Source organism: Cynocephalus volans, chromosome 6, assembly GCF_027409185.1.
Source record: "Cynocephalus volans isolate mCynVol1 chromosome 6, mCynVol1.pri, whole genome shotgun sequence".
NCBI classification, from domain to species: Eukaryota; Metazoa; Chordata; class Mammalia; order Dermoptera; family Cynocephalidae; genus Cynocephalus; species Cynocephalus volans.
In genome coordinates this window covers 51558456-51575148 of record NC_084465.1, presented here as the reverse complement: position 1 = coordinate 51575148, position 16693 = coordinate 51558456, and the positions used below count along the sequence as shown (strand labels likewise).

General features: G+C 33.9%; 1 protein-coding gene across 3 annotated transcripts in view; it reads left to right on the top strand.

Annotated features, from left to right (window-relative positions):
• The window catches only part of FAM185A (family with sequence similarity 185 member A), a 52750-nt gene that overhangs the window by 15505 nt on the left and 20552 nt on the right, over positions 1-16693 (top strand). For 2 of the 3 annotated variants that reach the window (XM_063100468.1, XM_063100465.1), the window contains exon 5: positions 7684-7725. The exons of the other annotated variant lie outside the window; for it this stretch is intronic. In XM_063100468.1, coding sequence (XP_062956538.1) covers positions 7684-7725 — 42 coding nt within the window. The remainder of the gene's footprint in view (positions 1-7683; positions 7726-16693) is intronic. 3 annotated transcript variants of the gene reach the window in all.

Genomic DNA, 16693 nt, shown 5'->3' with positions numbered 1-16693 from the left:
AGAATTCTATATATGTGAAGAATATATTATAATATAAAATTATATAGATAGAATTATATAAAAATTCTATCTATGTAATATATGCATGTATTTACTCTACTCAGTATATCTTAAAAATGTAAATATAGTTTCCTGACTTTTTTAGAGACAAGCACTTCCTTGAAATGGTTTGCTGAGATTGGTTTTATTTATAACAATTTGAACAAATTGATTAGGTTAATATGTATAGTAGTGCCCATGATAGTTATTTTAGTGAATTTTTAAACTTATGTTATTATTTGGAATAAATAATAATCAGTAAACCTGTATTTTAAATATTTAGATTTCCCCTGTAACTTAGGGTCTTATTATAGATTCTTTGGGAACGTATTTTGGTAGATAAATTGCTGAGTATTAGTTTTCTAATTTTCTCTGTACTTCAAAAGTTTTTTGCTCCCAAAAGATTTGGCAGTGTATACGTACTTAAACTTTTCCTTAAATAACTATTTTTGGATTTTAGAAATATTCACAGAAGTAAAATTTACGTTAACTGTGCAAACTCAGGTGATTACTTTGATAACACTAAGAATTTCACAAAGAAATGTCCCATTTTGCTTTAAGAAGGACTTGTAGTCACTGGTGAATTTATAAATCTGCCTTGTGAAAGTCAGATATAATATCATATTTTAAAAGAAAGAAGCTTTTTTGTTGGATTAAATAGACTTTTCATGAATTTCCCGAAAATGTTTTATTGAAATTCTAGTATTCTTAGGTCCATTGTAAAATTTTGGTTTGATTATCATTTTCATATTTAACTTTGAATCTGGACATGTAAAACTTTTTATATGAAATACTAGAAAGGAATTACAGTTTTGTTTGTGGTGTAGACAGTGCAGTTTTTTCAAGATTTAGACATCTGATATAAAATGTTGATATTTCACAGTGTTTGTCCTCAGCTCAGCTCCTTCCATAGAGGTGATGCTGCCATCTTCAGTTTATGGCTTCCAAGGCTGCCATGAAAGGAAGAAAGAGCATAGAGGATCATGGGAGAAGTTTTAGAAACCAGGCCTAGAAGTGCATATGTTGTTTCTGCCCATATGCCTTTAGACAGAATATTTTTAAATGGCTTTATCTAACTGTAAAGTCTGAGATATGTAGTTTAGCAATATTCTAAGGAAGGAGAGAGGCACACAAGTATTAGCAGGCATGGAAGTCTCTGTCATTATCTTATATTTATTATTGCTCTTTCACAAATGTCTGTGTATTCCTTCCCTTTCCACCCCTTTGATGTGAAAATTCACGCCAGGATTTCACTCTTGTTCCATTGTTCTTTCTCTACATATTTTCCCTGGGCGTCTTACACACTTTTGAGTCTTTACTACATCTGTATCCTGATGATTCAAATCTGTATTTCTAGACCTGACTTCCAACTTATACATCCATCTGCTTGGTAGACATAGCCATTTGGATCTTCACAGGCATCTCACTCAATGCTTCTTACTTTTTTCCCCTTTCCCAGCCCCTCCAACATCACCCTTGATGTTGCCTCTTCCTTTATTTCCATTTGCAGTTTTTGATATTACCGTGTACCTAACTCCCCGTGCTGCAAATCTAGAAGTCATCCTAACCCTCTTTCTCTCCCCTCCCACATCTAGTCAATCACCAAGTTCAGGCAAGTTTTATCACCTAAACATTTCTTCAATCTATTCCATCTTTTTCCTTCTGCTTTCTCTTTTTTGGGGGGGGAGGGGCAGCTGACCAGTAAGAGGATCCAAACTCGTGACCTTGGTGTTATAAGGCTGCGTTCTAACCAACTGAGCTAATTAGAGCCAGGCTCCTGATTTCTACTGTTCTGTTTCAGACCCTGGTCAACTCTTGCCTCCACTCTAGCAATACCTTTGTCTCCAGTCTTGCCTTCTTCAAATCCATTTTCCTTGATTGTAGCTCTAATAGTTTATTAGAAATGTACATTGAACATATCATTCTCTTACTCAACCCTTTCTTACTGTCTCAGTGACCTGCCTGTATTAGTGCATTTCTGTTGCTTATAAGAAAATACCTGGAACTGGGTAATTTTTAAGAAAACGAAATTTATTGCTTACAGTTTCAGAGGCTGGGAAGTCTGAAGTCCAGGGAACACATCTGGTGGGTCCTTTTTGGTGGTGGCTTTACAACAATGCAGGGGTCTCACATGGCAGAAAGTGATGGAGCAGAAAGAGAGAGACTCTCATGTGCTCTCCTTTTAAAACCCTCAGAACCACACCCCTGACCACCTTTATTAATCCTTTCACTCTGTCATGGTCCTACAATCTAATCAGCTCTTCAAGGTCCCACCTTTCAATTACTATAATATGATTTCCCACCCTCAACAGTTACACTGGGGGCCAAGTTTCCAATACCTGGAACTTTGGGGGACACAACTTAAGCTTCATTGAGTTGGGAGGGGACATTCAATCCACAGCACTGTCTTACTTACCTCTTCCCTCTTCTGACCCTATGCTTTGTCTTCCAGAATTACATAATCTCTTACTTTTTCCTCTACACATTTTTACCTGGTTTATGCCTTTGAGTCCTTGATCAGAGCCTTTGGTCGTACTGATCATGCTGTTTATATTCTGCCTGGAATGTTCTTCACAGCATTTTTTTTTTTTTAATCTTGTTTACTTTTAGTAATCTTTCAGACTCAGCTAAAGCATCCTTACCTCATCTCTGGCTTCCCACTGACCCATAGATTCTTGCCTAATTATAAGCTCCTCAAGAGCAAGGATTATATTTTATTCATCTCTATATTCCCTGTGTCATGCAAATAGCCAGTGCCTCCCTTCCTGCATCCCCCCCCCCAAAAAAAAAACACAAAAAGGACTTGACCTTTAAAGATATTTGATTGCTCTGTTTGGATTATGAGAGTATATGTGCTGTTTTAACCATAATCACATTCTTTTTAGAGAAGACAAGTAAACCAATGTTTATCTTTAAATTGATTGCTTTTTTTTTTTTACCCTGACCATGCTAGAATGAAGGGTTGCAAGCTGATAAAACTATTTATTTTCTCTAATACTGAGATTTGTGGAAAAGTTGCATAACTTGAGAGTAGCATAAGCACATATAGTTATTACAAATTATATAGTATCTGCTTTATTAGAAAGAAGCTTTTGCTAAGATCTCTTCTTCTCCAGTGGTTGATTTGTTTATAATTTTCAGTGATTGGAGATGAAATAGTTGAAACCAAAATAAAGAAAAGTGAAAATACCTATTTTATTGATTTCTGCACTTTTAAGTATTCTACCTCCTTCCACAAAGTATTTGAGACAAGAGATCCATTTGTTGTATTCTGATAACTTTAGAATACTTCTGTTTAGAGTGGAGATTTTTCTAAATATTTTGAGTTGAAAACATTTTTTTGTTTACTATTTTTATAGCATTGACAAAAATATTTTGAAATATTCTTTTAAACTATATCTACAAATATTTCTTATTTCCATAGTTTTTTTGTTCCATTATGCTTTTACTATATAGTAGAACTCTAATATTCAAGAAGGATGTTGGGATGTTGTCTGAGACACTATAGTTTCCATTGTTATATGAACTAGTCTTCATTCTTTATGGATCTAAAACTTCTGTTTTCTGGCTCTAAGGGTCATTATTTTCTTGAGGCCTCTTCACTTTTATCATGAGCATTAGTGATTGGCTTTTTGAGAAAGATCATATTTTCCTTAAAAAATAGTAAATTTTTACTGCATTCATGGAGGACTAGTATAAGACAGTAAAGCTCTACTGCCTTGCTGAGTGGGTGACTGGACTTACTAGCTAAATTACCAACAGTAAAAACTATATTATAGTTCTTCATTAATAGTTAAAATTACAAATATCAGGTGTCTCCTCTATCTTTAAGTGTTCAGGAGATAAAAGCAGTAAAGAGAATTCTGAGTATGGAAGTGCCCACTGTCTCACACTAGGTTAATCCTCCTAAAGCATGGTTTTCTTATATTTTTATCCAACTTGAAATTCTTCACTGACTCCTTCAGTGTAGGCTAGTCAGTAGACTAACACTGTATGGTTCTACCACCAATTGCTCTTTACCTCCTTTTCCAAACTTTTTCATTTGTTCAAAAAATAATAGTGTTTACTATGTATTGGGCACTGTACCAAAGCCCTCTAAACATGAAGCTAAATAAGACATAATTCCTGTCCTAATAGATTTGCCTAATTGCTCCAGCCTACCCAATCTGCATGATTTGAGCACAGTATGTGTAATTCTACCTTTTTACATTTGCTTATGTGATTCTTTTCCCCAGAAAATCCTTCCCTCTTAGCATATTCAAATTTTACCCATTTCAAATTTCAGCTTAAGTGATTCCTTCTGTACGTCTTCTCTCCCGGCCTATCACAGGTCATTTTGGTCTCTTTCTCCTTAGTGGCTGTGGCACCTAATCATGCTGTTCACTTAGGATATTAACTTATAATTATACTAATTTTTAACTTTTCATGTGTGCATCTCTCCAGACATTTTATAAGGTTTGGGATGGCCAGTGTGTCCTCTGGCCCCCCAGTGATTCATGTCCTTCCTTATCCAAAATATACTTCTTTTCTCCCTAGGTTCTCAAAAGTATCATCCCATTATGCATCAGCTCAAAATCTAAAATCTCTACATCAAGATCAGGTCCAGGTGTAGTTGAGGCTCCTCAGGTGTATTTTCTTCCTATGTACAGCTCAAGTGCAGTTGCTCTGAATCTGAAGACTGGTGAACTAGAGACCCCCTCACACATTTGCATAAAATCAACAGCTATAGGCTTTCCTGTTCAAAGGGGGGAAATGGGAGGCACAAAGGAGTCACCAGTCCATAGTGATTTTGAAATTCAGGTGGGCAAATGTTGGAGGTTCTTTGATTAGATCTCAAGGTCTGGGAATAATTCTTCATGGTTCTAGGTTTTGCACTCTGAGCTCTTAGTTTCTCCACCTGAGTCATCCTTCCTTTTTTATGAAATGCAGCATATATTTGCAGCTGAATGATCTTCTCAGTCTGCTTCCTGCCAGTGGAATTTTGGCCCAATTGTCTCTTTTCACTTTGTAATGTCACTGTCGCTTTTAGTCCAAGTTGACTGTATGTTTGCTGATATAATTCTCTCAAAAATGTTGGCCTCCTGTGAATCTCATTGGGATTTATTCCATTAGACAGAAACCATATCCAAAAATTTCTTCAAAATAGGGGCTTCTGCAGTGATGTTGAGGTACAACACCCTTAAGCTTTCTAGAAGGGCCTGTTTGATTGAGAGGATCTGTTAGGCATACCCTTAATCTTTTTAAAGGACTTTTTATATAACTGATTAATACCATGAGGTACCACCATTGATCTTTCTGGGGTCTTAACAAAAGGTTTTGTAGTCACCCCTCAACTTCATTTTTAGGCCATATTCTAGCAGTGTCCTGGATTCAAACTTTCTTTGGAAGCTATTCTTAACTTCAGCATCTTTTGCCATATTGAGAGACTGAGAATTTTGAAAATCATTCAAGTCCAGATCCTTTTCTGTTTAACAGCTGTTCCTAGTTTTAGTTTATCTCTTGCTTGCATTTTACTGGAAGCAGCATGAAAAAACAAAAAACCAAAAAGTAGGCAATGCCTACAACACTTTTGACTTTGCTTGGAAATAGACTTAGCTAGATCATTCAGTTTATTAGGTACATTTCCTACTTTCCAAGTTACCAAAGGTGATAATGTTGCTAAGTTTCTGCTACTACTTACAAAGGATCCTCCTTCCTCCAGTTTTCAAAAACATTTTCCTGACTCCTTGTGAACCCTCATGGACAACACATTCAAAGTCCAGGTTTTTACTAAATCTGTTCAGGATAATTTAGGCTTTCCCTAACATACTCCTCAAAATCCTTTCAAACTGCCCACTGCCAAGTTCCAAAGCTAATTTCACATTTTAAGGCTTTTCTTATGACGATACCCCATTTCAGTTATCAGCATCTGTGCTAGTTACCTATTTCTCACTTATAAATTACCCCAAAACATAGAAATTGAAAACAAAATGTATTTATTGTCTTATAGTTTGAATAGGTCAGGAATCTGGATGTGGCTTAACTGGGTCTTCTGCCTCAAGATCTCTTATAAGGCTGTATTCAAGGCACCAGCAAATACAGCAGGGGAGAATCTGCTTCCTAGCCCACTCATGTGGTTGCTGGCAGGACTGAGTTTTGGTCCTGTTGGCTGGAGGCCTCTTTCAGTTCCTTGCTAAATGGGCCTCTTCCATAGGGTAGTTGATAACATGACAGCTGGTTACCATAAGAGCAAGAGAACTAGCAGGACAGAAGCCAGAATCTTTTTGTAATCTAATCTTGGAAATGACATACCATCACTTTTCCCTTATTCTCTTTGTTAAAAATAAGTCACTGAGGTCCAGCCTCCATATGAGGGGAGGAGATTATACAAGGGCATGAATACCAGGAGGCAGGGATCATTGGGAGCCATCTGAGAAGCTGTATGATCTTTGGCTACTATTTGCATGTGATAGTGAATCTATATTGAATTGGAAAATTGGAAGAGAGTGTACAGGACACACCAATGAAATAATATTTATTTAACACATTTAATTGGATCGTCGCAGCCTTGTAACTTACTAAGACCTGAAAATAATTTTATGAGTTTCTGCATACAATCCAAGTTTTTATTCCTACACAAATGTACCCCTTGTTCATATACTCCCATGTAGTATGATGGAAAGTTAGACATTTAGAGGGATTTTTGCAATTAGGCACAACTGGCCATTAGGCAAATAAATCAAGTGCCTTTTTGCTTTTTCCCAGATATTGATACATGTCAGTGTTTATAAGATGCCTAAAAAGAGATAAATGAGTTTGTTTACCCTAGATTGATCCTGACACCAAAGTTATTACTTTACTTTTTAGCATAGTTTTGGAATCATGTTAGAAGGAATAATATTATTGCTTACATTTTCAGGGGAGTAAATATGAGTTCCTAGCTCCAGGGGTTCTTATTACATACAAACACACATATAAAGAAAAATTCAGCTATTTTTGGTATTAGAGGAAGGGGACTGGGAAGAATGGTTGCCATATTCCATCCTTGTCCTGGAAAATATATTTGCATTGAAGGATAAAAACCTTGAAGCTTTTTCTTTGTTAGTCATACCACCATGTATATCCATTATTCCTACCCCAAACCACTTTAACTCTTGGTCAGGAAACTACTTTAGTCAAACAGACAGACATGTCATCTGGCCTGAAAAATAAAAGTAGTTTTTTCTTTTTTGCACAGTATTTTAGTGTTACTTGGCTTAAAACTTGGCTTCTTGTAGTCTGATAAATATATTAATGTTTAGGTTGAAAATGTATAGTGAGTACATTTGAATAATTTTTTTTCATTTATGGTTTTTAAGAAGTATCATGATTTTTTCCTCCATGTTTGCCAGAAAGTATGATAGCTTGTTTTGTAGTTATGCCATAAAAGTTTAAGGTTTGGGAGTGGAGGAAGAGAGTTACCATCAATACCTAAAGCTAGTTATTTCAGAACTGCAGCTAAGTTTCTGACTGGATTTGTGATATTGAGACAATCTGACAACACTAAAAGTGTTATTAAATAACATGGTATATATCCAAACATATTTTAGGGTTCCATATAACATAGTTCCTTTCTAGATTATCCCTAATATATAAAATTATCTTTTCTTTTTTTCTCTTTTACAGGTAATATAACATTACAAAGCACAATGGGTAACGTCACAGTAGGTACGTGTTAAGATGCTAGTTGGTCAATTTTGCCCATTTTCTTAGGTAGCTATATTTGTGCTGCTTTAGTAGAATAAATAAAGTCTACAGTTTAGCTGATGAACCTGACAAGATCCTGATGTGCAAGTCAAATATATGCAGACCTAATGTATGAATATATCCACTCAAAGAAAATTACCTGAGCCTGGTGTTAAAAATGTCTTATAGTATAAATTCCTTGAGTTTTTCAAATATCTACCTTGTCTTTGAAAAAAAGAAATATATAAATTATGTCACTGTTTGTCCTAAAATTATGTTAATGTTTGAAGACAACCCTGAGTATGCCAGTAACTATTTAGTCAAACGTGTATTTATTGAGAGCCTACTATGTATTAGGAATTCTTTTAGGTACTTGGGGATATATTGGTCAACTAGATACAGTCTCTGTACTCAGAGACCTCATCTTCTCTGCATGCTGGTAAGAAAGACAATAATCATGTAAATAACAAAAGGTAATTTCAGATTGCGATAAGCACAGTGAAGAAATAAGAGAGGGTACTGGGATAGAGATCATTCAGGGAGAAGAATGCTACTTCAGGTAGGTGATCAGAGACAGCCTGGGGAGGGGACATTTGAACTAAGGCCAGAATAATGGGTATAGAGCTCACCAGATAGAGGAACAGCAGCAAGTGTAAGCCTTGAAAGTGGAATGAGCTTATCATTTTCAAGGAGTAGAAGGAAGGCTTATGGAGACAATGGTTTGAGATGAGTTAAATGAGGCTAGATCTTAGGGCTGGTAAGATTTTGGGTGTTTATTCCAACTACAACAGAATGTTAGTAGGGGAGTGAGATATAATTTATATTTAAAAAGGGCACTCTAGCTGTTGTTTCATGATATACCAGAGGGGTGTGGAATTAAAAGTGGGCCACTAGAAAGCTTAATTTGTTTATCCATTCTCTTGCTGATGGACACTTTGGCTGTTTCTAATTTTTGGCAATTGTAAATAAATCTGCTATGGATATTCTTATGCTGGTCATTTTATGGATTTATATGGGTTTTTTTTTTTTTTTTTTTTTCTTCTTGGGTAAATACATAGAAATGGAATTCCTGGGTTGAATAGGTAGGTATATGTTTAATTTTATGGTTAAAATATCAGACCTTTTCCCAAAGTTTCATTTTACACACCCATCAACGGTATATGAGAATTCTAGTTGCTCCACATCCTTACCAACATTTATTATTGTCATCCTTAAATTTTACCCATTCTGTGTATGTAGTGGTATATCTCTGGTATTAATTTACATTTCCCTAATGACTAATGATGTTCAGTACTTTTTCATGTGCTTATTTGTCATTAGTATAGCTTCCTTTGTGAAATTTTTATTCAGTCTTTTGCCCATTCATTTTCAATTGGGTTATTTGTCTTTTTATTATTGAGTTGCAGGAGTTCTTTATATATTGCTGGGTAGAAATACTTTGTCAGATACTGTTTTTTTTTGACCGGTAAGGGGATCGCAACCCTTGGCATGGTGTGGTCTGCACCATGCTTAGCCAGTGAGTGCACCGGCCACCCCATACAGGATCCGAACCCGTGGCGTCGGCGCTCCCTGCGCCGCACTCTCCCGAATGAGCCACAGGGCCGGCACCAGATACTGTTTTTTAATATTTTCTCAGTCTGTGGCTTGCCTGTTCATTTTCTTAATGGTATATTTTGATGAAAAGAAGGTTTAATTTTGACAAAGTCTAATTTACCAATTATTTTTACGGATCCTAAGAAATCTTTGTCTGCCTTCAGTCATAAAGATACATTTATGGTCTCTTTAGCAGCTTTAAAATTCTGCTTATACTTTTGATCCATCTCTAATTCTTGTGTTTAATGTGAGTTTTAGGAGCTAAGATTTTTTTCCCCCACAGCGGCATCTAGTTGTTGCATCACTATTGAAAAAATTTCCTTTCTACAGTGGATTACTAAGCATTTTTGTCTAAAATCAAGTGACTGTTAAGTGTGGCTCTATTTCTGATCTTTAGCTCCTGTTTATTGATTTATTTGTTGAGCCTTAGACCAGTACCACAATATCTTCATTACTATAGCTTTATAATAGCTTAATCAGATAACCTTTCAAAAAAAATTTTTTTAAACAAAGTTATGCTTTGAATATTGTAGATTCTTTGATTTTCCTGTTCATTTCTACCAAAAAATCTAATCGCAATTATATTTGGGATTGTACTGATAAGTTTTGAGAAAACTGACCATCAGCAACATTGAATCTTCCAATTCATGAGCATGTGGAACTCTCCATTTATTTAGATCTTTAATTTCTCTCAGCATTTTGTAATTTTCAGTGTAAGAGGTCTGGCACATTTTTTATTAAATTTATGTTTTTGACACTATTGTAAGTGGAATATTAAAAAATTTTAGTTTCTAATTGTGTACTTTTGGTATATCAAAATACAACTGATTTTTATACATGGACCTTATATCTTGTGACCTTGCTAAATTCAGTCATTCATTCTAATAGAAGTTTTCTAGAATCTAGAATCCTTTTCTGAATAAACAGTCATTTATTCTATAAAGAAAGTCAGTTTTGCCTCTTTCTTTTCTATCTTTATTTCTTTTATTACCTTTTCTTGCTTTATCATGCTAGCTAGGACCTGTAGTATGATGAAATAGTAGTGGTGAGAGTGGGATTCTGTGCTCTTGTTCCTAATCCTTGTCTCCAGTTATTAGGGGGAATGTATTAAATATTTTGCTGCTTGTGATGTTAGCTATAGGTTTTTAACCAATGCCTTTTATCAGATTAAGTTTTCAAACTGCGCCGAAGTTTTTTTTTCTTTTATTTGACTATGAGTGGATATTAAGTTTTGTCAAGTACCTTTTCCGCATTTATTGGAATGATTGTATGTTTTTTCCCTTTCAGTCTATCAATATGACCAAGTGTGTTACTAGATTGATTTTTCTTTTTTAAATAGCTATCATTTGCTGAGTGCCTATATGCCAGACACTGACACATTCCAATGTAAATTTTTTTCCATCTTTATTAAGGTATAGTGAGCAAATGAAATTGTATGTATTTCATGTGTACAGTGTGATGATTTGATATATGTATATATTGTGAAATGACTACCACAATCGTTAGTTAACATATCTGTTACCTCACCTAGTTATTTGTGTGTTTGTGTTTGTTGTGAGAACACTTTAAGATCTACTATCTTAGTAAATTTCAAGTATACAATACAATATTATTAACTATAGTCACAATGCTGTACATTAGATCCACAGAACTCTTTTTTTTTTTTTTTTTAATGAAAGGTGGAACCTTTTGACCAACATCTCCCCATTTACCCCTAGCTTCTGGCAACGACCATTCTACTGTCTGTTGTTATGAGTTAAACTTTATTAGATTCCACATATAAGTGACATCATGCAGTATTTTTCTTTCTCTTAGTTCATTTGTCATTTGTCTTTCTTAAGGTTCATCCATGTTGCCACAAATGACAGGATATGCTTCTTTTTAATGGCTGAATAATATTCTTCCTCTCTTGCTGTCTTCCTTTGTGATCTGTTGACTTTTTGTGGTGATGTGCTTTGATTCCTTTCTCTTAATTATTCATGTATCTACTACAGGGTGTGTGTGTGTGTGTGTGTGTGTGTGTGTGTGTGTGTGTGTGTGTGTGTGTGTGTGTGTGTGTGTGTGTGTGTGTGTGTGTGTGGTTAAAATATGAGGCTTACATAAAATATCTTGTAGTTATAACATTCTACTTTAAGCTGATAGCAAAGTAAATTAGAATGCGGATGAAAACTTTATACATTTACTTCTCTCACCCCTCACATTTTAGGTTATTGATGTTACAATTTACATGTTTTAAATATTATATGTCCAATAAAAAATTATTTTAGTTATTTTTATTTTTAATGTTTGTTTTTAACTTTTCTACCAGAGTTGAATATGATTTATACATCACCATTAGAGAATTCTGAATTTGAATATGTATTTACAGTTGTTCCCCTTTATTCACAGTTTTGCTTTCCATGGTTTCACTTACCTGTGGTCAACTGTGGTTTGAAAATAATGAATGGAAATTCCAGAAATAAACAATTCATATGTTTGAAATTGCACATTGTTTTGAGTAGTGTGATGAAATCTTATGCCTTCTTGCCCAGGACATGAATTATTCCTTGCTGCAGCATATTCATGCTGCATATTCTACCTGTTTTATATGACGTGATTGTATAGGAAAAAACCTAATATATATAAGGTTTGATACTATCCATGATTTCAAGCTCTCACTTGGGGTCTTGGAACATATTCCCCACAGATAAGGGGGGACTTCTGTATCTTTACTAGTGAGTTTTATACATTCATGTTTTTTTATTTCAGCTTGAAGAGCTCCCTTTAGTATTTCTCATAAGGTAGGTCTAGTAGTGATGAACTCCTTTGGCTTTTGTTTGTTGGGGAGTATCTCTTTTTTTGAAAGAAAGTTCTGCCGGGTATAGTATTGTTGGTTGGCAGTTTTTTTCTTTTAATATTTTGAATATATCATCCCACTCTTCTGGCCTGCAAGAGTTCTCCTGAGAATTTTGCTGATAGTCTTATGGAAGTTCCTTTGTATTTGAGGAATTGCTTTTCTCTTGCTGCTTTCCACATTCTCTCTTTGTCTTTAACTTTTGATGATGCTTTCAAAATTCTTTTTGTCTTTGACTTTTGAAAATTCAATTATAATGTGTCTTGGTGTAGACCTTTTTGGGTTCAGCTTATCTGTGGACTTTTGGGCCATGTGAGTCTCCATATCCATTGTTCTCCCCAAATTTGAGAAGTTTTCAGCCATTATTTTTTAAGTAAGCTTTTTATCTATTTCTCTCTCTATTCTCCTTTTGTATTCCCATAATGCACATATTGTTTCTCTTGATGGTGTGTCATAAGTCCCATAGGCTGTCTTTACTGTTTTTCATCCTTTTTTCTTTTTGCCCCTTTGACTGGATAGTTTCAAGTGACCTGTCTGCAAGTTCACTGATTCTTTCTTCTCCTTCATTGAGTCTACTGTTGAAGCTGTCTATTGAATTTTTCCAGTTTAGTTAAAATTTTAGCTCTAGGATTTCTGTTTTCTTGTTGTTGTTTTTAATCGTTTCTGTATTATTGTTGAACTTCTTAGTTTTGTTCATGTATTGCTTTCCTAATTTTTTCTAATTGTCTCTGTGTGTTTTCTTATAGTTCACGAAATTTCAATAGGATTATTCTGAGTTCTTTGTCAGTCAGTTTATGGATCCCAATTTATTTAGGGTCACTTATTGAAGCTTTATTAGTTTCCTTAGATGGTGTCATGTTTACCTGATTTTTTTTTATTCCTGTATTCTTGCATTGGTATAGTGCATTTATTGGAAGTGGCCACCTTTTCCAGCCTTTACAGGTTTGCTTTGGCAGGGAAAAACCTTCACCATTCAGTCCAGCCTAGGACTCTGGATGGGCCAGCTAGTAGTGTCCCTAGGAAGGCAGGGCTTGCTGTTTGGTTCTTTCATTGGGCTGGAATGCTGCCTGTGCCCTGAGGTCAGGTGGAACCACTGGCTGGGTTCCACAGTTGGGTGAGTTCACTGTGATTTTTTCATGTTAAACCAACTTTGCATTTTGGGAAAAACCCTACCTGTTCATGTTGTATTACCATTTTTATGTATTGTTGGATTTGTGTTGTTAACATTTTATCAATGATTTTTTACATCCCTGTTCATGATAAATATTGATCTTTAATTTTTATTTTAATCTTTCTAGATTTTGCCATCAGGGTTATGCTGGCCTTATAAAAGGAGTTGTATAGGGTTCCATCCATCTCTGTTTTCTCAATTTGTATAAGATTGGTATCATTTCTTCCTTAAATATTGATAAAATTCACCAGTGAAACCTTTATCTGGGAGTATTTTGGTAATGAATTAAATTTGTTAATAGATATTCATCAATTCATATTTTCTGTTTTATCTGGTGTTATGTTTTGGTAGTTGATATTTTCAATGAATTTGTCTATTTTATTTATGTTGCCAAATTTATTCTTTTTCTGTCTATAGGATTTGTAGTGATGTTCCCTCTTTCATTACTGATATTGGCATTTGTAGTCTATTTTTTCTTGATTAGTGAGGCTAGACTTTATTAATTTTGTGATCATTTCAAAAAAACAATTTTTGGCTTTGTAAATTTTCCCTTTTGTTTGATTTCTAATGTATTGATTTCTACTCTTCTCTTTATTATGTCCTTTCTTATATTACTTTGAACTTTATTTTTTTTCTAGCTTAAGGTAAAACCTTAGGTCATTGATTTTAGACTTTCTTTGTTAATATTAGCATTTAAATTATAAGTTCTCTTAAGCAATACATCTCCCAAATTTTGATGCATTGCATTTTCATTATCATGTATTTAAAAGGATTTTAAATTTTCCTTGTGATTTCTTATTTGGTCCATAGAAGTCTGTTATTCAATTTCCATATATGTAGGATTTTCCTAGATAGATCTCTTGTTTTTATTGCTTTCTAATTCCATTTTTGTCAGAGAACAGCTGTGTGATTTCTGTTGTTTTACAATTATTGAGACTTATTTTATCATCAGGCATGTGGTTTTATCTTGTGAATGTATCAGGTGCCTTTGAAATAAGTGTGTTCTGATTTTTTGTTTGTTTCAGCCTAGTTGTTCTGTCAGTTGAGGAGAAAGATGTTAAAATCTCTAGCTAATTGTGTCAGCTTTACAGTTGGTTTTTGAATCTCTGTTATTTAGGTATATTCATAATTCATGATTGTTACATCTTCCTGATTAATTGACTCTTTTGTCATTATGAAATGTTTTCCTTTATCTAAGATAATACTCTTTGTCTTGAATCTACTTCATCTGGTAATAAGAAAGGCACTCTTGCCTTCTTATGCTTAATGTTAGCATGGTATATCTTTTTTCATCCATTTACTTTCAATCAGTCTTTATGTTTCCACATCTTTTCTAGACAGCTTATGGTTGGGACTTGCTTTTGAAAAATTTATTTTGATAATTCTCTGTCTTTTCATTGGAGTATGTAGCCATTAATGTTTAATATAATTACTGATATTTTTGGATATAGTTCTAAAACTTTACTATTTATTTTCTTTTGGCCCTTCTATTTTTGTTGTTGTTTCTCTTTTTCTCCTTTCTTTGCCTTCTTTTGCATTAATTGGATATATTTTGAAATTCCATTTTAATTTTCCTTGTGGCCTTTTAGCTATACCTTTTGCATTAATTTTTAGTGGAAGTTCTAGTGATTTCATATACAGATTTAACTGTTCACAGTCTGTTTATAATTAATGTTATTCCACTTCATGTAAAATGTATGAAATTCACAGTCAGATACTGTAGATCCATTTACCTACCACCTGTCCTTTTGTAGTATAGGCCGTCTTATGTCTACATATATTATAAATCCTGTAATACATAGATATGATTTTTGCTCTATGTTGTCATATATATTTTAAAGAATTTAAGAGGGGAAAATCATTTTTTTATATTTACCTAGAAATTTACTATTTCCAGTGCTCTTCATGTTTTCCTGAATATATGAATTATATAGCTGGTATCATTTCCTTAGCATTTTTTATAGTTCAAGTCTGCTGGTGACAGTTTCTTTTAGTTTTCTTTTAGCTAAATATGTTTTTATTTTTCCTTCTTTTGAAGGATATTTTCACTGTGTATATAATTCTGGGTTAACCTTTGTTATTTTCTATATGAGTAAACTATAAACCAAGGTGAAAGACAAATGACAAATTAGAAACACATCTGTAAAAATATATACTTACATATACACATATACTCATTTGTGTTTGTACATACAGGCGTGCAAGAGAAAGAGAGAGAAATGAAAAGAAAAAGAATATTCTGTAGAACATGGATAAACATAAACAAGCAATTTGTAGGAGAAATAGTGCACATATACAGTGTTCCATCTTATTACTAATCAAAAATATTTTAAGTATAAGTAATCATGACTTAAAATATTGATAATATCCATTGGTGGTAAGATTATGGTAAAACAGGGATTCTTATAAACTGTTAGTTCAGTAGGAATTGGTTCAGCCATTTTGTAGGACAGTTTGGAAATGTGTATCAAAATTAGTGTGCATATTTGCTTTGCTCTAGTACCTCCTCTTTTAGAACTTTATTCTAAAGAGGTAATCTGGTAAGGATAGAAAGATATATGCATGAAGATGTTCATGTCTTTGCTTATAATAGCAAAAGATGGTGTACATTTTAAGTTGTTCCCAGTAAGATAATTGTTAAGTATATTATGGTATATTTATAAAGCAAAATATTATTCAGCCTTTAACAATATAATGACATAGCTCTATAGTTTGCAATACAGAAATATATTTGTGACATCTTATTAAATGAGAAAAGCAAAGTATAAAACATTATTGAGAGAGGAGAGGGAGGGGAGCTCAGCAACAATTATCCAGAACATATAGAAGTCAAAATTTAAAAACGAATCTTTTTATAGGCTTCTTCCTTCAAGTATATCTGGACCTAAAACTGACTGATTTGTGAGAATCCGTTTCATTTCTACTGACAACCAGAGCAAGACATGCCATAAAATTTTTTAAGAACCCACTTGTGCTCCTTTATATGCAAATAAGCATTGATAAATTTTGCTCGATAGGAACATACAGCTAAAGAGATTAAACAAGTGAACAAATAAACTTGTGATGTAATCTTTACCTTAGTCAACAAAGTCTTCTTTATCTACTTGGTCATATGGTATTTCTAACTTTAATAAATCTAGTGGAAGCAACTGCATTACCCATAGAAAACAGAGCAATCAGGGTCAATGAAAAATTAGAAATGCTTTGGAACAACTTTTTCCATTTCTATAAGCAAGGATTTTATACCTATATGTGCATAACTGGTGCTGCCTTGGAAAAAGAGCTGATTTCAGTAAATTAGTAAATATCTTTGTCCTAAATATAATCAAATTTTAATTTTGTTTTTTGGGGGG